The 22,256-nt window shown below is 42.6% G+C and overlaps 1 protein-coding gene across 1 annotated transcript; it reads left to right on the forward strand.

The window, feature by feature from the left end:
* Positions 1-251: 251 nt before the first annotated feature.
* Positions 252-21,745, forward strand: LOC124225624 (beta-galactosidase-1-like protein 2). The gene is made up of 15 exons (XM_046638272.1): positions 252-257; positions 882-974; positions 4,151-4,232; positions 5,248-5,312; positions 8,775-8,859; positions 9,454-9,595; positions 9,844-9,904; positions 10,888-11,118; positions 15,545-15,691; positions 17,739-17,810; positions 18,320-18,407; positions 19,095-19,182; positions 19,550-19,661; positions 20,382-20,498; positions 20,609-21,745. The coding sequence occupies exons 1-15, from the start codon at positions 252-254 to the stop codon at positions 20,804-20,806; spliced, it is 1,587 nt and encodes a 528-aa protein (XP_046494228.1). The 3' UTR covers positions 20,807-21,745.
* The last annotated feature ends 511 nt before the right edge of the window (positions 21,746-22,256 follow it).

Below are 22,256 nucleotides of genomic sequence, written 5' to 3' on the forward strand. Positions count from 1 at the left end.
AAGAGGTGGGTAGAGCAAGAGGCACTCACAAAGGAGTCTGAGGAGGAGTGACCAGAGAGGCAGGCCAGAAACTAGGAGAGGACATGTTACAGAAGACAGCAGAAGAGAGGGTCTCAAAAAGGAGAAGATAGCCAAGAGTGTCAAATGTTGCTGAGGGATAGATTAAATTAGGATTAAAATTTACTGTTTGAATTTAGCAAGGAGAAGGTCAATGTTAACAATGAAGGTGGAATGGAAAGAGTAGAAGTGAGATGACAGTGAGTAAAGGAGTAGATGAGAAGATAAGTCAAGAATGAGTGAAGAAATTTTTCACAGTTTGTCTATGAAGGTGAAGAGGGCAAGAGGGTGGTAACTGGAGGTGAAAGTGGTCCAGGCAAGTCATTTTTAACATAGGACTTTGAGTCAATTTAAATGATGGTTGGAAGGGTTTAGTAAAGAAGGAGAAGATACAGAAGACAGAGGAATACTCCAAAGAGCAAAGTTCCTGAGAAGTGGGAAGGAGATGAGATCTAGCACACATGAGGTAAGACAATGCTTAGATAGGATGGGGGCCATTTTACTAATTTAAGTAGTACTAAGGCAGAAAGGGTGGAAGTGGAGACTTGAAACCTCATGCTTAACCCATTGAACTAGGGGGAAAATGATGGACGTTAATTAATTAGGGAGTACTAGGAAAGGTAGGATTCTAAGAGCAGTTGACCTTTGGTGACTGCTGACTGTAGAGTGAGAGAAATTGCCTGAACTATAGTTAAGTTGGTGTTGAGTTTAATAATATTATTTTTATGGCACTCTAAAAATGTGTGTGCAACAGCAAATTGAGAACATCCAGCCTTTCCCCACTAGTAGCCTCACTGTTAAACTCTCCTCTCCTTGACCCTCAGTACAAAAACGGAGGCCCCATCATTGCTGTGCAGGTCGAGAATGAATATGGTTCATATCATCTGGATAAAAGATACATGTTGTATATTAAAAAGGTTAGTACTCCTTCAATTTTTCTCCATATTTACATTCTTCTTTTTTCACTTTGTTAGTTTGCAGAGCAAACATATCCTGAGTAGCTATAGCTTGCATGGTACCATGGGATATGAGGATGAATAAGACCCAGTGTAATTTTCCCCATGCTTTTACCTCCTAGAGAGGGGACTGGGAACTACCTACACAACTCCAATGTGAGGCAAAAGTGATGTCAAAATATTTTTTCTTTCTGTAGATGTCACAGCTCTCTTTTGGTTAGTGTTTGTGTAATACATGCTTTTCTGTCCTTTTACTTTTAATTTTTCCATATCCATATATTTAAGGTACATACCTTGTAAGCAGTCTATAATTAGAATCTGTTTTTGTTAATCCATTATGAAAATTCTTGTTGTTTAAATGAGGAATTTGGTTTGTTTACATTTAATAAAATTACTGACATTTGCATTTAAATACCATCTTGTTATTTTCTTTCTATTTTTCTTGTTCTATGGTCCTTTTTCTCTTCTTTCTTCTTTTGGATTGAGTATTTTTTATTATTCCATCTTCTCCTCTATTAGCTTGTTAATCAGTTTTCACTTTTCTTTTAGAATTGGCCATAGAGACTAAACTATTCATCCTTGAATTATTAATGTCTAATATAAGTTAATATATTTGCCAGTTCTAGGGCAAAGAAAGCACCTGAAAACAGTTTAATTGCATTTTCCTCCCTTCTATCTTAGATACTGTTTTGTTGTCATTTCTTTTAATGCTATATATATTTTAGACCCACAAGACATTATTATTATCATTATTATACAGAGTCATTTAGATTTACCCACATAATTTACTTTTTGTTGCTTTTTCCCCCTCTGCATCTCTGACTTGATCTCTCTTATCATTTTCTTCTGCCTGAAGAGCATCTTTATGTAGTTTCTTTGTCACAGATATGCTGTTAAGTTCTTTCACTTTTTGTTTCTCTGAAAATGTGTTTAGTCCACCATCCTTTTGAAAGATATTTTTGCTGTATGTAGAATTCTAGATTGGCAATTATTTTCTTTGAGGATTCTCTGGTATACATTGTTTCTATTAAGAAGTCAAGTATAGATGAGATTATTGTTAAAATGTCACTTTTCTTCTGGATTCTTTTAAGATATTTTTCTTTTATTTTTAGCAATTTTACTAAGATTTGGCTAGGTGTGGGGTTTTTTGACTTATCCTGCTTACACTTTTTGCCCTCATCAATTTGTGGCTTGAAGTCTTTAATCAGTTTTAGAAAATCCTCAGCAATTATCTGCTCCATTTTCTCTCTCCTCTCCTCTGGGACTTCAGTTACAGAAATGTTAGATATTTTCATCATATCCCACATGTCTACCATGCTCTTTTCTGGATAATTTCTTCTGTACTATCTTCTAATTTACTAATTTTCTCTTCAGCTTTGTCTAATTTGATGTTAAACCTACCCCATTAAGTTCTTAACTTCAGATATTGTAATTTTTAGTTCTTGAATTCTCATTTGATTATTTTCTATAGTTTCCATTTCTTTGCCAAAATTTTCCATTTTTCTTTAATTCCTTGAGCATATTATAGTTATTTCAAAATGTATGTCTAATAGACCTAATATCTGATCTCATATGTCTGTTTCTGTTGTTTTTTTCTCCTGGTTTCAGTAAAGTATTCTAATGATTTTTCAATCTAACGTCAGACATTTGTTTATGAAAACACTATTGAAATCATTTGAAGCTCTTGATAATCTTTCAGATGGCTTTATTTTTGCTTCTGGAAGGTAATTGCAATAATTTGGAGCTGAGCTTCAGTCCTTATGAGAGCAAGTCTAATTCTTGTTCACTCTTACTCCTGCAGGGCAGCCCTTTGGGTCCCAGCTGAAAGCCTAGGGTTTGTCGTGGCCCCTCCACCTTGGCAGTCCCTGAACTGCAGTTTCTCTCCCCCAGTCTCATAAAGTTCAGTTCTGGGAAATCTGTTCAGCTTCTCAGTCTCAGCTGATGCTTCAGGAGTCAGCCAACAGCTCAAGGGAAAAGCAGTGAGCAATGCTAGGCTCACCTCTCTAACTCCTGGGGAACTCGGCTCCTCAAGTCCTGCCTTCATATATGTCTAGTATCTTCAAATACATTTTTTAAAAATATTTTTGTCCAGCTTGTCTAGTTGTTATTAGAAAGAAGGTTAGTCTGAAACAAAACCACCAACCCTAGAAGTGGAAGCTGTGCTGCGATCCCTGTGAGTAGGATCTGTGAACCGCTCTTTCATTCTCAAGTGTTCTAGTTTAGATGAAAGCTGCGTGGCCACCTACCAGTTGGCCACATTGCTCACTGGGGCCAGAGGCTTGAAACGCTGCTCCTGACAGGACTTGTGGTGGCAGAGGGTGGCCTGGGATTAATGTATGACGTGCTGGCTCCTTTCACTTATTCAATTCATCTCGCAGTCTTCCCTGTTTTTCAAAGAGTGCAATAGAAGCAGACGACCTCCTACACCTAACAAGCATGGGGTTAGCGTGGGGGTTATTGCAGGGGCAACTTCACTGTCGGGATGTTCTGATCAAAGGCCCAGGAAGCATACCTTCGGCTTTTCTCAGTACCCATGGCCATTGTCTCAAGGTTTTACTCCTCAAGTAGATAAGTTCCTTAGCCTCTTCTCTCTGTCTTTGATTTAGAATCTCCCTAGAGTGACTTTTAAAGTACGGACATTAAAGGCTCTTGTAGCAGTAAGAGTGACCATGGATTGACTAAGCCAAAACTTACCAGAGTTGCCATTGACCAAAGGAAAATCAGCAGTTGTATGTGTGTTCCCAAATCTGTCTTATAATTGGGTGCATGGGGTGTAGTTAATTTGAGTGAAAGTGTGGAGGAGGAGGTTTATCTGAAGCTGTCTGGTATACTGGAGAAAATCCAGGATTTGGTTCCTTAGGGGAAGGCACTGTATTAAGCTGAATGCAAACAGTCCCACTGCCTCTTCCTTTAGGCTTCACGTTGTCATTGTTACTTTGGCCTTGCTAAGTGTGGCTGAGGCAGGAATGATGTTTTTGTTCTAATTTACTAACTTACAGGTAATCAGATGGGATAATTAGACCTTCTTTTCCATTCCTCAGCTTTATTCCAGTATTTTTATTGCCATTGCTTTTTCTAGAGAGAAGCAATCCCATGGCATCAGGGGCAGTCACTTACCTTGCTGAATTTCCCCACAGGCCCTGGTGAAAAGGGGAGTGGATGTGCTGCTCATGACTGCTGATGATGGACAAGGACTGATAAGAGGCCACTTGGAAAAGGGTACAATTTTGTTTTGCCCTATTTCCTCTACTACTTGAGTCTGAAACAGACAGGGGTCCTTCTGATGCTTCATCTTTCCCATTTCCCAGGGATGGGGCCCCATGGCCTTTAGGTAAAAGTGGCGGGGCTGAATTAAGGAGCCAGTCCCCACCTTGCTGCTCCACTAGCTTTTACCCTCAGAGCCCCAACAATTCAGAACACTTACTCTATCCTCTTCAATCTTTGATGGCTAAAGTGGGGCCTGGCTGGAACAGAGTGAAGGCCATCTCTGTCATTGCCAAATGGCCATGACTGGGTAATGGAAAGTGGATACAGTGTCAGAGAAACAGTACTGCCTCGGACCCACCCCAAGAGCTTAGGGGCAAATAATCTAGGAAACAAAGCAGTAGAGAAACATGGGATAGAATTATAGGGAGGAAATGTGGGTCGGTACACAGCAATATGGAGAAAGGAAATGTGCTGACAACTAGTGCCAGAGAACAACACTTTTGGAATTCTTTACCCCAGTCTGCCAGGTGCTTTCTCCTCTGCTGGCCTCCCCCCAGGTCATTTGGTGGCCCCCTTCCTCTTGTGGTGGAAGAGGCAGAACAATATTGAGGGTTAGAAGTCAGGAGACCTATAGTCGAATTTTAGCTCTTGGGCTCTACACCTCTCTGGGCTCAACTTCTTGATTTGGCCTTCATTTATTTGGTAACTAATTAATTAATTAATTATGGTAAATATACCATAATGTGGTATATTTAACTGCCCCGATTCTCTGGGTCATTCATTGCAGATGATAAATGAAGAGATATATTTGGAAGCACTTTGTGAGTGCCTGTGTGCATACAGTTGTAGGATCCTATCTTTATTATTGACCGTAAACCATGAAGTGGAACGCGAAATATCTGTGAGGGGTATGTGCAGGATATGTCGAGGCCCAGCTCTCCATCCTGGGTCTAGGAGTAAATTTTCTCCCTTGCCTCACAGTGCTTGGAGCTGGACCTTATGCAGAGTTTCTCCTTTTCCTCCACAGTGATTGCCACTGTCCACATGAAGAATATAAAGAAAGAAACTTATGAAAAGCTCTCTTCAATTCAAGTAAGGACATTTCAGGGATGGGAGACATTTTGATTCTTGCTCATGCCTAGGACCACTTAGCTCATTTGTTGCGGAAATTCTCAGCAGTGATTAGTTCAGTTAAACCTTGCATTTATTATGCCCTTGAAATGCCTGCTCTGGGTGGTTTCAGGTGCAACTAAATCAAATTCACATGCCCACAGTGCTCGGCCCGTGGCCCCTTCAAAGGACACAAGATGAGAAACATAGCCTACTAGGGCAGCATCAATGGGAGTCCTCACAGTAGGCCAGGGACCGTGCTCCCAGGTGACACCTCAGGTTTCAGGGAATGGGAGCACACACATGAGTGGGAGCCAATCCTGGCAGAGGAGCCTCAAGCTCAGTATAGGAACCAACCAGTATCCTTTATCATAGCTCCATAGGCATAGCTTCCAGGTCTGCTAAGGGGAACTCTTGGTTTCAAGATAGACAGTACTCGGGAAGCTATGGCTCCCATCAGGAATTTTTACATCATTCATAGTCCTCCAGTCCAAAGGCAGTTTCCTAATCAGAGGTCATTTTTACCATAGCAATCTGCCTAACATGGGTAATATTCTACCTTTATCAGGTTTTCAGTGGACCTAAAGTCAATTTGCATGAGCAAAGAGAAAGAATTTTGTTAACCCTTTACTCATAGCCCCATTCACCTTTAACTACTTATGGTCCAATGAGAAACACAAGAAATACAAGTAAACAACACAAGATAGGAACTGCTAATTGCAGTAAAAGTATTAAGGGGTAACTGGAGGTCAGCGGGTGGCATAGATTTCTATCTCAGAGGAGATCAGTGGTTACATGTTTCATTTTGCACAGAACTGAGCTATATGGTATTAGGAGTAAAAGAAGTATCTGTTAATTATTATCAACATAAAGCAGTGTCTGGAATTCTGAGTTAAATCCCTAATCCTGTCCTCCCACAGTCTGGGACAGCACTAAGATTTAGAGAAGAGTACAAAGGGCTGAGAATCCAGCCACGTACTGACAGGGCCAACATCAGGAAATGGTGCAAGTAGTACAGAGATGTGCAGGGGTTAGGCTGCGTGCATTCCAAGAGAAGATGAAGAGGGAATATAATTCTTGGGCAAAGTAAACACTCAAATGGATGCTAACATCGTGATCATAGTGATGATGTTGGTGATGATGATGATGATGATCATGATGAAGGACGAGAGGAAGAATTGGGGGGCAATAAAACCAGTGGAAAAGGCAACCTATGGAATGGGAGAAAATATTTGCAAGCCATGTCTGATAAGGGGTTAATATCGAAAATATACAAGGAACTCATATAACTCTATAGCAAAAAACCAAATAACCCAATTAAAAAATGAGCAAAGGACCTGAATAGACAATTTGCCAAAGAAGACATACAAATGTCCAACAGGTACATGAAAAGGCACTCAACATCCCTAATTTTGGGGGAAATGCAAATCAAAATCACAGTGAGATACCACCTCACACTTGTTAGGAAAGCTATTTTCAAAAATAAAAGAGAAAACAAATGCTGGTGAGGGTTAGAGAAAAGGGACCCCCTGTGCACTGTTTGTGGGAATGTAAACTGGTACAGCCACTATGGAAAACAGCATAGAGGTTCATCAAGGAATTAAAAATAGAGCTACCATCTGATCCAGCAATCCCACTTCTGGGTGTATGTGCCAAGGAAATGAAATCAGTATCCTGAAGAGATAGCTGTAATCCCATGTTCATAGCAGCATAACAATCGCGAGAGTATGGAAACAACCTAAGTGTGTGGTGACAGGTGAATGGATAAAGAAAATGTGATGTATATGTGTGTATAAAATGGAGTGTACTCAGCCTTGAAAGAGAAGGAAATCTGTCACTTGTGACAACATGGATGAACCTGGAGAGCATTATGCTAAGTGAAATAAACCAGACAGCAAAAGACAGATAACAAATACCATATGGTATTGCTTCTATGTGGAAGGTGAAAAAGGAAAAGGAAACTCATAAAACCGAGAGTAGAAAAGTGGCTGCCAGAGCCTGGGGGGGGTGTGTAGGGGAAACTGGGAGAGGTTGGTAAAAGGGTACAAAGTTTCACTTATGAGATAAATAAAGTCTGAGGATCTAATGTATAGTATAGTGACTATAGTTGATGATACTGTATGGTATAATTGAGAAATGTTAAGAGAGTAAAATGTAAATGTTCTTACCAAAAGAAAAAAAAAAGAACTTGAGAATGAGTCTCACATTAAAGGTAAGATTCATTTGATGGCATCTTTAAAATTTAGGAGTATTTTCATGTGAAAGGGAAATTCTTTGTAGTCCTGGAGAACAGAATTAGTTTCTGTGGGTAAAATGAATAGCAAAACATACATTGCCCAATATAAGGATTGTAATTTCTAGCAATTTGAATTTTTCAAAAATGGAATGGACTGCCTTGTGTAGCGATGAATCACATGAAAATACAGTGGCCACAGAATGACTGTGTTGAGCTGGCAGTGCCTATCGAGGGGAGAAGTGATGTTCTAGACAACCTCAAAGAAAAAATCTTTTCTAATGTAAGAATCTATGATTTGGGGATTCAATGAAGTTGAGAGGAAGGAAGCTGAAGGGGCTTGAACCACATGGCTTCAGTTTCATAAGCCTTAAAGGAATGAGAACATTATTTTTGGAATTCAATAGAATTTTTAAAAAATGTTAAATATGCTAGGCCTGAATGTAAAGAATGCCAGGCAGAAATAAGTGTAAAGATAAGTCAAATCACATGATTTTGTGGTGGATCAAGTTGGCAGTGTTCTTTTTGGCTTTCTTGGAATCATTTGGCAGCTTAGTCCTGAACATGGATGCTACAGGGGGCTAGATGTAAGGGCTCCAGAGGGAGATTGTGGCGGCAATGAGAGCAGAAATTCAAAGGATGAGTTGACTTTGCAGTGAGAGAAGGAGCCTGATTGAAAAGGCTCACTCCGAGTCTAAGCCTGAGTGGAGAGGCTTGTTTATCCCAATGGCTTGGGAAGGTGAAGGAACTAGACATGACACGAGGATGGCAAAAGGGAAGAGTGGGAGCTGAGAGATGTGGGGGAATTCTGCGATTTGGGAATTCTCGTTTATGAGATTCAACATTTTTGGCAGTCATTTGTTGAACATTTTTAGTGCTTCCTCTGGGTCAGCCACTTTCTTAATAGACTTCTACTCCGGTCACTCAAGGGAAGGAAGAGAGTCTGTTGTTCTAGAAAGGGAAATGTGGCCATGGCAGTTGATTTTACCAAAGCCTGAGTGAGACGGCCAGTGAAACCACATAAGGAATAATGAGACCAGGAAATGATGTGAGAATGGGAGGGTAGAACTCAGAGAGTTTGTGAGCAGTCAAGGGCTTCTTAGAGTTGTAAAGGGGGTTTGTGAGAACTGGGCCTTACAATTCCCTCCGAAGCAATTCAGGGCTTATAAGTTGCACCAAACTTTATGAAATTGGCCCTTCATTTTCTTCAGGGTCGTAGCCCCATATTGATGATGGTATATACAGCAAACTCTTTGGATGGATGGGGCACTCTCCGCCATACTCTGGATGCAAATGGTGAGTACTCCTCAGTCCCTTTCTTGGGAGAATAGATGATACAGATGGCACTGGCCTGTTTTTTTCTGCTCAGTAGAGTACTTGAGATTTAGGGGACAAGGCCACAGATCTTATAGCTTCGTAGGTATCAATGTGATGAAGTAGACACCTTACGTCTACATCTGTGCAGGTAAAATGACAGCATAGAATGGGTCCCCCAGAGGTCATTGTAACTGAAGTTGAAATTTTAGCAGGGTTTCCATTCTTATTACATGTTATTGAGGCTGTTAAAGTAATTAGAGTGAGTTGTTCTGACAGATGGCACAATTCAATGGAAGTATGTTGGGTGGAAGCATAATATTGTCTGGTCCCAGATTGTCTGCCATGTTCTTCCTGGAGAATTGATGAAGATCATTCAAATGTGGTTTGAAGGTTAACGCTCCTGGTGCCGTGCTTTCAGATCAGTCACTGTGAGAAGTTACTAAGTGCTTCAGAAAGACAAAGATGCACAAACAGATGTTGAATATACAGTTTGAAAATCCCCCAAGGGGCTATTAATTCTCTCAAATTTTAGTTCTCTTCCCCATTTCTCCTTTACTTTCTCCCTATATGCAGTGTTAATGAAAGACGTGCGTGAAATGTTCAACTTGAGGTTCTCCCTCAACTTCTATATGTTCCATGGTGGCACCAACTTTGGCTTCATGGGTGGAGCTGCATCTTTACAGAATTATCTCCCTATGGTCACCAGCTATGGCAAGTACTTCTCCCCAAAGTTGCCTCCAACCTAGGCCACCCACCGTTTGAGACTGGATCTTCCCAGGGTGGACCTCTGAGAACGGTCTCTGGAACTGTTCCTCTGTTTTGCCTTTAACGGATGCTGGGAATTGAGGGTTTGATATTTGTTCTTTTGACAGTACTAGAATTTATCCACCACTAGAATCTAGGCTGTGTGAGACTTTACAAGTAGAGAAATCAGTAGCTTAATCTTGTCTATCCACTGTGCAGGCCCTTGCTCTTAGAGATTCACTGCAAAACCCATTACTTTGGATCTCTTACTAGCATCAGGGTATTCATTAACAGGTTTTCCCCAGTCTCCAACTCTACTAAGAAACCAAGTGAAAAGTCAATGATGAAAGAAAGAGAGGAGTTCATTTAGAAGTTGAATAGGAAGGAGAAGCCTCTGGAGTAAACAGCTTTGGGCTCTCACCCAGGGCTTCTTAGATATCCAGGGATTGGTTCTATTTGCCTCCAATAGAAAACATGGAGAGCATGGCAGATGTCTCTTGATTTGGACTAACTGGGACTTGGCATTTTCTTGTCTAATGCCAAAAGTTTTTCCTCCCAAAGCTGCTGTATTAAGGATCCTTTTGCTCAGTACTAAGCTCTCATCCCTTCCCTTGCTGAAGCTGGGGCTTTCTTGGGGAAAGTGACAAATTTGTTTATATTTTTCAGATTATGGGGCACTGCTGACAGAGGACGGAGACTATACACCTGAGTATATTTCATTTCAAGAGTTGTTTAGCTCTGTTATAGGTACCCAGCAACAACCTCAAACTGCATGATAACTCAGCCCCTCAAGTGGTCTCTGTCCTGTGAAGAGGGGGGTGAGGGAATGGATAGAGATGTTCTTTTGGGGAGATGTCCAGCTTGCTTAGTTTATTTGATCATAAGGCACTGGGGATTCAAATACACTCAAGATTCAGGGCCCACCCTCTAGGTGCCCAACATCTAGGGCCATGTAGCTTAGTCTTGGCTGTGCATCAGAATCCTCTGGGGAGCTTCTAAAAACCAGAGGTGCCAGGCCCTTCCCGGAGCTGTTAGATAATTATGTCTTTGTGAAATGGGAGAAGGGGACAGAATCTGAGCATGTGTATTTTCCCGTTAGATGTTAGGAGATTCTGATGAGCAGCCAGAGTTGAGAACTACTGGTCCAGAAGGATTGATGTGCCACTTCCTTTTCCAGGACAGCAGCGCAGCTTGCCTGGGAGCCTATAGATATGAGAGGAATCCCACGCAATTATTGCCTGCCTTATGACTTCCTGGAATTAGGAAGCCATGCTCTGTGGCTGGGCCCTTCATTCTTTGTGGCTTTGGGATAGCAGAGTACATTGTGTCCTTGAATGGGGATGGGAGAGGACCTTGGAATGGCCCAACCTCCTGTTTTTCATTGCAGAGATTCCCAAGCTCTCCAGAGAAGATGCTAGACCTAAGGCTGTGTATAAGTCAGTGATAACAGCATACTACATGTCACTGTGGGACATCCTGACCTACCTGGACGAGGTAAGCATTTCCTGGGCATAGAAGCATGGGATAGTTTCTGGACAGAAGAGAGAGGAGGGAAAGAACAGGGAGTAAATTATTGAGGCACAGAAAGCAATCCTTAGCAGTTTTAGTTCCTTCTCCTACTTTGACAATTCAGAATAAGAAACCTAGAATAAGACAATTTGAATTTGAAGAAACAGTGTAAACATTGCAGGATCCTGGGGACATTTCATTTCACAGCCTATCTGAGAAGAGATCCCTGTCTTCTGAAGATGGTTAGGATGACGGTACACTGGCTGGATCTAGGGCAATCATTTTTAAACTTCTATTTTAGTAGAGGGACTCTTTCTTCAAACTCACTGCAGAGTTCAATACATAAAGCGTGTGCTAGTGAAATCAGGGGTGGTAGTTCTGAGGCTCTGTCCTTTCATCCTCCCTAAGGGTCAGCCATCCCTTCTCTGGGATGATCCATGTGCCACTTCTGACTTACTCCTAGGATTTGAAGGAGCACAGTTTGAAAACCACTGGTCTAGAGGAAAACCTGCATAGTTATTCATACAACACTTACTAAACATTAATGTTTGAGGAATTGCGTTATCAAGATGTTGTTTCAGGGAACTTTCAGTCATTGGGTAGGAAAGGGGAGTAGATCAGAGATTGGAAGGTTATAGGTTTTGTGGTAGAGGAGTGACAGCAGCACAGCATTGTCAAGGGGACCCAGTGCTGGTTAAAGAACACAAGTCTGAAGTCAGACTGGGTTTGAATCCTTGCTCCAATATTTCACTTAGGCAGGTCATTTAACCTCTTCTACCTAAGCTTCCTCATCTGTAAAATGAAGCTAATAATTTCACTTACCTCATAGTATTGTGTGGATTGAACAGTTAATATCTGTATCTGGCACTTAGGAAGCGCTACATGTGTGCCAGCTGCTGTTGTTATTGTAGACGTGTTCAGAATGCTGGGCAATCACAGGATCCAAGATTATATCCCAGTCGAGGTGATTTTGAGATCCAAAGGATGAATGGGAGCTAACACGATGACAGCAGGGCAGAGTGGGAGACGGAAAGCAGTTTGAGGTACAGTGGACACCATGTGTAAAGTCTTGGAAGAAACTGCATGTTTGGGGAACTGCAAATAGGACTGGAGTGAAAAGTCTATGTAGGAGAGTGGCGCGTAGGGATCCAGGTACCATATATTGGAGGGCCTTTTTGGTTTTGTTTCTAACTTTTCCTCGTGGAATTTTGAAAACATAAACAAAAGCAGAGAGAATAGTGGTGAACTCCCATGTGCTCATCACCCTGGCTCAGCTTGATCAATATGTGGCTAATCTTGTTTCGTTTATACACTTATTCTCCCTCCCCTGACTCATTACAAGATTATTTTAAAGCAGATCCTAAACATCTTGTATTTCAGCTGTAAATAGTTCAATATGTATCTCAAAACATAAAGATCCTTTTTTATTAATGTTATGATGGATTACAAGCTTGTGAAATTTTAGTTGTACATTTTTGTTAGTCATGTTGTGGGTACACCACTTCCCCCTCCGTACCCTCCCCCCACCCCCCCTTTTCCCTGGTAACCACCGATCAGATCTCCTTCTCAATATACTAATTTCCACCTATGAGTGGAGTCATATAGAGTTCGTCTTTCTCTGACTGACTTATTTCGCTTAACATAATGCCCTCGAGGTCCATCCACATTGTTGTGAATGGGCCAATTTCGTCTTTTTTTATGGCTGAGTAGTATTCCATTGTGTATATATACCACATCTTCTTTATCCAATCATCAGTTTCTGGGCATGTAGGCTGGTTCCACGTCTTGGCTATTGTAAATAATGCTGCGATGAACATAGGGGTGCAACGGACTCTTGAGATATCTGATATCAGGTTCTTAGGATAGATACCCAGTAATGGGATGGCTGGGTCATAGGGTATTTCTATTTTTAACTTTTTGAGAAATCTCCATACTGTTTTCCATAGTGGCTGTACCAGTTTGCATTCCCACCAACAGTGTATGAGGGTTCCTCTTTCTCCACAATCTCTCCAACATTTGTCGTTCTTGGTTTTGGATGTTTTTGCCAATCTAACGGGGGTAAGGTGATATCTTAGTGTAGTTTTGATTTGCATTTCCCTGATGATTAGCGATGATGAACAATAAAGATCCTTTTTTAAAAACGCAACTACAAAATCATTATCACCCTTAATAGTAGTAATGATGATGATCATGCTAGTAATAATAATAATCCCTTAAAGTCAGTGATTTCCTGAGAAATATTTAGCAACTGGCTCTCTGGAAGAAAAAACTTTGATTAGTAGTGTTCGCCAGTTCCTGTGGTGTACATACTCCTGTTGTGGCTAATTTCAAGCTACTAACATGAGGACACTGAATACAGACTTGGGGAAAGATGTGCACGGTTGGCTCTCTTAATCTAGTACAAACCAGCTATAGCACACCACCACATAAAATCATAAAATATCCAGTGTTCAAATTTTCTCAATCATGTCATAATTTTTTTTTTTTTTAGCATTGGTTTGTTAATAACAGGATCCAACTTAGGTCAATCACACATTGCATTTAGTCGATATGTCTCTTTTAATCTAAAGACTTTTTCACCTTTTAATTACACTTATTTGTTGAAGAAGCTGGATTATTTGATCTATAGAATTCCCTACATTCTGAGCTTTGCTGTTTAGATCCTCATGTGTCTGGTAACATGTCTTGATAGTGCCTGCATTTTCTGTAAACTGATGGTTAGATCTAGATGCTTGATGAGAGTTAAATTCAGTGTTTTTTTTTTTTTTAATTGTTTGCAAGTGGAGCTTATTGTTTGCATAGGTGGAGCTATTACACTTCTTATGCATTATATCTTAGGCACATAATGGCTGGTTGTTTCTGTTTTCATAATTGATCAGTGGGTTCAGGTATTGTTAGTCCAATCTGTTCATTATTAATTTTCCCATCAGCCTTTTACCTAATGATTTCTGCAGCCATCAATGATTATTACCTATATCCAATACTTCTTTAAGGCTTTCAAAATGGTATCATTCTAATTCTATCATTCCTTCTGCATTTATTCATTTGAATTCTTCTACATAGAGGAACTGTTCTTCGCCAGTAGATTTGGTACCTTGATGTATAGTTTGTACAGAAAAGTCAGGGTAAAAGTTCAAGTATTTTGTCAGGATAGTGAATTTATTCCTGGATATCCTCCAAAGATGGCCAATGAGTTGTTTTGTTGTTGTTGCTCTTTGATTATAAACTCACAGACTTTCAACATGTCTAATATGTTTCTACCCCACTATTGTCATTCTTTTTGGTGTTCAAATTGTCCCATCTTATACCAGCAGCAGGAGATCCTTTCAGTCAGCTCCTGTGTCCTTTTGACATGGCTCCATTAGCTTTTGATGTCTTCTTTGCTTTTTCGTTCCCAGGGTGTTTCAGGCTATTTGGCTCCACAGATTTGGAATCATCCATTTCTCCAAGGAGTTCTGAAGGGCCATGTTTTTACACTAAGAAATTTGAACATTTCTCTGAAAGTTATGGGTGGCCATTTTAAAGCAGGGCTGGGAATCAGATGACCAGCTTTGCATTCAGAAGGATTTCTTTGGTAGCTCTGTGGGGAATGGATTATCTTGGGACCATGCTAGAGCACTGGAACCAAATAGAAGTGTACTGAAGTTGAGCTTAGATAGTGGGAAGGAAGGAGAAGGATTAGTGAAACAGATATTTAGAGTCAGGCTCTAATGGAGGTGGTGACTGGTTGATGGGGGATGTTCAGGAAGAGGAAGAGAGAGAAGACATTATCCATGCTTTTTACCTTTTTGACTGGATGGTTGGTATTGCTGTTTTGAAAAGAAAAAGAGTAGGATGGGCAAGTTGTGGTAAATACCATTTGGGAGATATAGCATTGGAAATGTCTATGAACCTTCAGATGGAGAAGTCCAGCGGACTTGAGGGTAGACAGACATGGAGTGCTAGATCAGCAGATTCATGAATAATCATGGTCAGTTATATCATGGGTTAGGATGGGTTCTCTTAGGTAGTGTATAAAGGGAAAAGAAGAGAAGGCCAATGATAGACAGAATCTGGCACACTTGGGTTGGGATTCCTAAAATCAGGAGTCTAGTCCAGGCTTCATTGTGAATTGATGAGCAAGTTCAACAAATGATTCCCCTTTTTTGAGTTCAGCTTTTCCAGCTAAAAAATAAGAATACATCACTAGTTAGCACACACAGAGAAATATGAGGCTGGTTTGGAAAACAAAAAGGGCAATTTATATGTGACACTTAAGCATGTTTGTCATTACTTATTCCTTTTTTGTACTTCTGTCCCCAAGACTCTTGGGGCCATTTATTTGGAGAAGTGGGCCTTCAGTGGGGGTTTCTAAAGTTTTTTTCTCCAGTCTGAACCTTCGGCCTGGTTTTTGCTCATGTTTCTTCCACAGCCCGTCAGGTCTGCCAAGCCGATCTGCATGGAGAAGCTGTCTGTGAACCAAGGGAGTGGTCAGTCCTATGGGTACATACTTTATGAGACTGTCATCACCACTGGAGGCCTCCTCGCCTCAAGGGGTCATGTTCAAGATCGGGGTCAGGTATGGGACAATGGATGGGTCTCAGTGGCACTTCTCTGCTGGTAAGACCCAGTGGTGTTGCTGAGGTGAATGTCTAACTGATAGTCAAATCTCTTTTTGAGCTTCAAAAACTCATCACGGTTTCTTCACCTCCGTCCCTTCAGTGATGCGTTTTCTATGTGAGCTACTGCTCTCATCGGTATAAGGTGTGTAACCATCCTTGGGGAGGGCACTCCCTGAACCCTTGTGGGAGTTGATAGTGTTTTTTAAGGAGACTTGGGAAGAGCTTCAGAAGTCCCTGTACTTATTGTATAGCCATCCCTAACACTTACGTAGCACATTACAGTTGGCTCTTCTCGTTTAATTCTCAAAACACCCATCTAAGACATTTATTACAAATGAGGAAACCTCAGAGATGTTAAGTGACTTTCAAAGGATCTTTGACTAGAAAGTACCAGAGCAGGGGTTAAAGACTTGATCATCTCACTCCACATTAAAAAGCTGTTTTCTCCAGGTCTTGATGAAATTTCCTTGCTCTTTCTACTCTCTTTGCTGTCTGTATCACTATCTAAGGCTTCAAATACTCCTTTGTGACTCCAACACTCCCCTACGCCTCGTTAGCTGCAGACACCTATTACTTGCTGCACACTGAATTTTTCTTTTCACTAAGATGTATGTTCCATTGGCTTCTCAAACTCATTATGTCGAAAGCAAATTCATTAGCTTCCTAAATAAACTTCACCCTATATTCCTCCCATCAGTTCACGGACCATAGCCTCCCACCTGAAAATGCTGCTGCCGTCCCTCCCCTCCCCCTCTCTTCACACCTTACTTTCACCAGGCCCCTGTGTGGCACAACATTACTCAACTGATCTTTGAAAATCCGTGCTGTTGTTGCCTTGTCATTGTCTCTGTTTCTTGCTTCTGCTATTGTTAGAACCTCGTAACTGATCGTCCTGTTTCAGAGAGCTCATCTCTGTCCTCTTCCTCGCTGAAGCCCTCCCTCATAGTGCCACCAGAGTTTTCTTTCCAACATAGAGATCGCAACATTGCTACTTCTGCACTGAAAATCTCCCATTGATTTCCCTAGTCACTAGCATCGTGTCTGTGAAATAGCCTGGATTCTGCTGTTGGTTAGGACTTGTTATTGCCTTCTCTGTGCTTCCACAGCAGTCTGTCTGCAGTTCCACATTAGCTATTGTGGAGTGTCCTAATAATTTCTTGGTGTAACTCTGAGTTCCTCAGTGGTGGGAGTTGTGTTTTAACCTTGGTGGCCCCTTCCCCGAGGAAATATTTAGTTATTCAGTAAGTGTTCAATAAATGATTGTGGAGTGTATAAAACTTGTAATTAGACTCTACTAAGCTTAAAATGTGAATTATGTGTGCTGTATAATATTAACATTTGTGTGTTTCTAATACTTGTGACTTTTAATTTTTATAGTTTCCTAGTCAAATTTTAGTTGAAAAATTGTGCTCTAACTCAATCTAAGGGGCAAGTTATGTCTTATTCTCTGGTCCTGCATGGCTGGAGCAGAGTCTTCTGGGTGGCTTAATCTGGGGCTGAAGCAATATAGTAGGTAATAGAAAAGAAATGGATTTACTTTCAGGACATCCCTAAAATCAAATGTAGTGGTGGCAGCAGCCTTTCCGGGTAAGAGTCTGGGACACCCTGGCAGACTGGACTCACTAGGGAGATGAGCTCCCAGGGTGAGGTGCGCAGGTTCCTGCTGCGCCTAGAGCCCCCACCTCCCCTTTGGCCATCATTTCTTTCACAATATTTGTTCATTCTCTACCTTCTTTCCTCATTCCATGTAGGTCTTTTAAATTTCTTTCTTTCCTTTCTTGCCCTACAGTGGAGCCAGGGCCCAGATTTAGTATCAGGACACCATTCTCCTATGTGTCATGACTGTACTGCTGTAAACGTGCTCTGTTTTTGTGAACATGGCCACCTTGTTCTGGGAGACAGAGCTAGTCATTGCTTTAGAATTTGCTCTCCTTTGCTTTTCCAAGGCCCGTCTTCCTCCTTTCCTTATGAGGACCTAATAGTGCTTTTCTCTTTCTTTGGCAGGTGTTTTTGGAAGAGAAGTATATAGGAATCCTGGATCATTCCACTAATCAGCTGACTATTCCCAAGGAAAAAGTATATAATCCAGTGTTAATGGACTAATAGTTCTAGTGCCTACCTAGGCCCTAGGCTCAATTGTAAGCGTGGCCTGGCCCTGGGATGGCCTGTTTTCTCTTCCACTGTCCTTTGGATTGCTCCCCGTATAGGAGCCCAACAGGGATGAGGGAGAGCTGTGTTTCTTTGAGGTACAGGTATATATGCTTTGAGTGAGCAGAACTTTTCCGTGTTGGATATTTTCTGCTCAAAAAATTCTAGGTTGGTCACCACCCTCAATAGAGTCTCTGGTAAAATGTTCAAGTGACTATTTCCTGCAAAGGCTGGCACAGGAGGGTGGGGGCAGGGCTCAGTAGGAGGAACAGGAGCCCAAGGGTTGACTTGACCCAGAGCTGGCAGACTGCAGGGTTCGGAGGTTTGCTCTCTGTCATCACCCTGCTTATGGCCTCCTCTTAGTTTTATGGGAGGCCTAAGGGGTCTACAGAAGAGTGCCTGAGTAGTCCCCACTCTGGCTGGTCTGTCTTGGACAGGGCCAGAAGGATTACCTGACATTGAGGATCCTGGTGGAGAATCAAGGCCGACTCGCCTATGGGCAGGATATCAATAAGGAGAGAAAAGGTGGGCACCAGAATGGAGAAGCTTGAGACCTTGAGGCACCAAATTCCTATTGCTCTCAGCTATGGCCAGGCATACAGTGTGGAAGAAAGTGGGATCTCTCAGCCAGTGAGACATCCTTGTGTAGAAACTGTGGCAAGGTCTTGCTTCGATAGGAAAGGATGATGATGTCCTTTCTCCTAGGTTCCCCTGAATTGGTGTGTTTTCTACTTATCATGCCAGCACACCTTCTGCCCTCTTCTGGGTGGGTTTTGAAGAAACCTGTAGAAATGCCCTTGGAAAATAAAATGGTTCGAGTCTCTTCCTAGGAACGTTGGTTTTCCTTCTCTGGAGCCCCGTGCCTGCGTCCTGGCCTCACCCTGGGCTCCTAGGCACAGTCACATACCTTCCTTCTCCTACTCCAGGTGCTCCGTCCTACCTGAGAGTTACAGCTAGCCTGAGCTGCCATGCTGGCAAGACCTGGCAGGAGTTGCAGGGACTTCTGCACTGTTAATGTGCAAGCTATAGGCACAACTCTAAGAGGTGTACATGGACACTCAGAAGGAAGAATCCATGTAGGATTTTGCAGAAACTTTCCATCCTATGAGTCCAGGAAAACATCCTTCTTCAGGGGGAGCCGTGGCCACAGCCTGTTCACATCTCTGCATTCTTCTCACCTTCTTCATGCTCCCTTTCTTCCCTCTTCTACAGGTTTAACTGGGGATATCTATCTGAACAATTCTCCATTAAGAAACTTTAAAATCTACAGCCTGGAGATGAACCCTAAATTCCTAAAAAGGTGGGTGCCACACCATTGATTCAAGGTGATTTATCAAAGATGGTAAGCATTTAGAGATGGAAAGCAGCTCAGAGACCATCCAGACTAACCCCCTTGGTTTTCAAATAAGAGAGATCGTGATCCAGAATGTTGAAGGAAATAATCCCAAGTTTCCTGGTTGTTTGGGGCAGAGCAGTGACCTTCCCTTCGTTCTCCCAGCTCCTGGTCTGCTGTTTCATTTCCTGTATCATTGCATCCTGAAAGGCATATGTCTGTGCTACAGAAAGGATACTGGCCTTGGGCAGAGAAGAGACTTACCTCAGAAGTCACAACTGACACATTATAAAGAAGGGCATGACCTTCCCACTGGTGCTTGACTCTCTCTTAGGGGCCTTCCTAAAATCTGGAAACCAGTGATTCACAAACTTCAGGGCCCTGCCTTCTTCCTCGGCATCCTGAGAGTTGGTAATTACCCCAAAGACACCTTCATAAAACTTGAGGTTAGTGCTGTTTCTCCTCTGTCTGTGTCCCCCCACAACCTCTCATCCCATAGAAACTTTGTGAAAAAGCTCCCTGGTGCATGGGCCCTGCCCTGTGTAAGGAAATCTAAGCTCCTGGGGACCTCGACCACTCCACAGCTGTCTGGGAGGCGGCCCCTTCCCTTGTGTTGACTAGGGTCGGGGGGTGGAAGCTAAACAAGCGTGACATGGATGTGAGTGGTGTGTTCTGGTGGGGACAGCTGTAGAATCACTGCACAGGGAATTTAGTGAACATGGCCCACTAGTCTCCAGCCATAATCCAAGACGTTGAGACCCTCAATCCCCCAGGAACTCACCGTCTAGCCTGTGGTGGGGTGTTGTAGGTGAGATTCTGATTATTGCCACACCTGAAATTCTGTATGTTTTGGACCCAGCATGTTTTGGTGAATTCCTGATGGTATATGGAATGCCCTTCCCTGATTGGGGCAGATACGGGGAGATGAGTTTTGAATCAGCGCCTTCCTTCTTGGGGCTTGGATGTTGAGCCAACCCCAGGCCAGGGGCAGTAGCACAGAACTCTCCAGGTCATCTCCCATCTAGGGCTGCAGTTGGTAATCCATCCTGTCTGAGTGTGTCTATGACTATGATCTGGTGTGTTTATGGGGTGTGTGTTTATCTTAACCCCTTGCATCTGTGCATGTAGAACTCAAATCCTGAATCCACCATTCCAACCTTTTTCAGGACTGGACAAAAGGAGTAATATTCATCAATGGACAAAACCTGGGACGCTACTGGAATATAGGTCCCCAGGAGACCTTTTACCTTCCAGGACCCTGGCTTCAACCTGGGTCAAATGAGGTGAACTACCCCCACCTCACCTCCCACCTGCCAGCCCACTCTGCCTGGACTCTGCCTTGCCTCAGAGGCAGAACTTGAATCTCACATCCACCTCACCTTCTTCTTGGCAGATCATCGTGTTTGAGGAATTTAAATCTGGCACAAAGATCCAGTTCACAAACATGTCTCATCTAGGTACAGTATTCTGGAGGGTAATTTGCAGCATCTGGGACAATAGTGTGGTTCTTTCTAGTTGTGATAGAGAGAAAGAAGGCGGAACGTGCACCATCTCCCAGGAACCTGAACCCTTCCTCACTGCCCTTGCATGAGAGCCAGATTTCCTCTTCTACTTGTCACAGCTCCACTCATCCCCTCATCCCCTCCCATTTTACGATGACCTAAATAGTCCACTCCTGTAACAGCCCTAACCCAACTCCCTCAGCCTCCCTTCCTTCCATACATTCCACTGTGTCTCTGGATCCCTATCTCATTGCAAACCAAGGTCCTAACATCCTCCAATTCTTAGATTTTCTGGAACTTATCATGTTTCCTAATGCTTTTTCTCGTGATGCCATGTTTGACAATTCCAAGGCACTTTTTGTAGCACCCTTTCTCAGGTTGCCATGGGCAGGGGATTCATGGCGCAGTCACAACAGGTGGAAGTGTTGCAGACTCTCTGTGCCTGCCCGTGGTGGATGTCTGGTGTCTGTGTGCTCAGACTTCCTTGCTCCTTTGTTGGTAGCGGGATCCAGATATCCTTTTGGAGAATCACCCACGCTCCCTTCATTAGAGTCTTTAGGGATTCAAAATCCATCTGCCCTTCCTCCCCACCTGCAACTGTCCCTCAGTCCCAGGAGTGGGCCTGTGATGTACGATATACCACCCAGACTTTCTTTTCCAGGATATTGAATCCAGAGTGCCGTGACATAAAGTAGGGAATTGATTGAGCTGAGTCATTTCAACAATGGGGCCGTGAGTAACCTTCCAGTCCTGGCACCCTAGGTCGCTGGAACTACCCTCGCTTCCCCATTTCTCCCAAGCCCCGCTCGGGGTCTACCATCCACTTCCCAATCCATCAGTACGTTCCTCTTTTGGCATAAGTTAGCTAACCTGTTTCTGATTCTTACAATAAAATAAACCTACTTAATGTGTACCCTTTGTCATATTGCTACAATAAAAGCTGTTTGACCACCAAATAAAATGTTGAAAAAAATGAGAAGATGCTCAGAGTACTTGACCCCACAAATGTAAATCTGAAGCAAAAGTGATCTTTCCAAGAAGTCCAATAAAATATGAAAGTTAATGCAGGAAAATATAGGCAGTTCATATACATGCTTTGTGTTTTCAGTGTCAAAAAAAGTGTTTTCCTTTTATTCCCCAATTCTTGTTCTATACCTCTGCTTTTTCATACTCAGGTGAAAACCCAGCTTCGAGACTTATGCCGCCAACTGCTTCATCAGGTGCCTCTCCTTATCGCCTTACCATTCTTTCCCCACCTCCTGGTTATCACCTTTGGCACCTGATTCCCAGGTCTTCTTGATTCCCTGTTCTACTCCTAGTCCTCCTAGGGGTGGCTGCAAGCCTTCTGAGCCATAGCAAAGAGCAGAGAGAGCTGTGTAAGTGCCTGGAGTGCATCAAGTTGGTGGCACAGCTTGGGCTGGCAGAGGGGAGATCGATGGAGCTTTGCTGTTTCAAGCCACTGCAAATTCCAGTGCAGTATAACCAGGCCTGGGTTAGCTGACAGGCTTCTGAGGAGCTTGAAAGAGTGGGTCACCCCAG

This window comes from Equus quagga, chromosome 14, assembly GCF_021613505.1.
Source record: "Equus quagga isolate Etosha38 chromosome 14, UCLA_HA_Equagga_1.0, whole genome shotgun sequence".
NCBI lineage: Eukaryota > Metazoa > Chordata > Mammalia > Perissodactyla > Equidae > Equus > Equus quagga.

What these genes read in the sequence shown, in the direction of transcription:
- LOC124225624 (XM_046638272.1), top strand. An exon ending in GATCTCTTACTAGCATCAGG is followed by an intron (nt 9,905 to 10,887) that starts GTATTCATTAAC and finishes TCCTGGAATTAG; the next exon opens with GAAGCCATGCTCTGTGGCTG. An exon ending in TCCTGACCTACCTGGACGAG is followed by an intron (nt 11,119 to 15,544) that starts GTAAGCATTTCC and finishes TTTCTTCCACAG; the next exon opens with CCCGTCAGGTCTGCCAAGCC.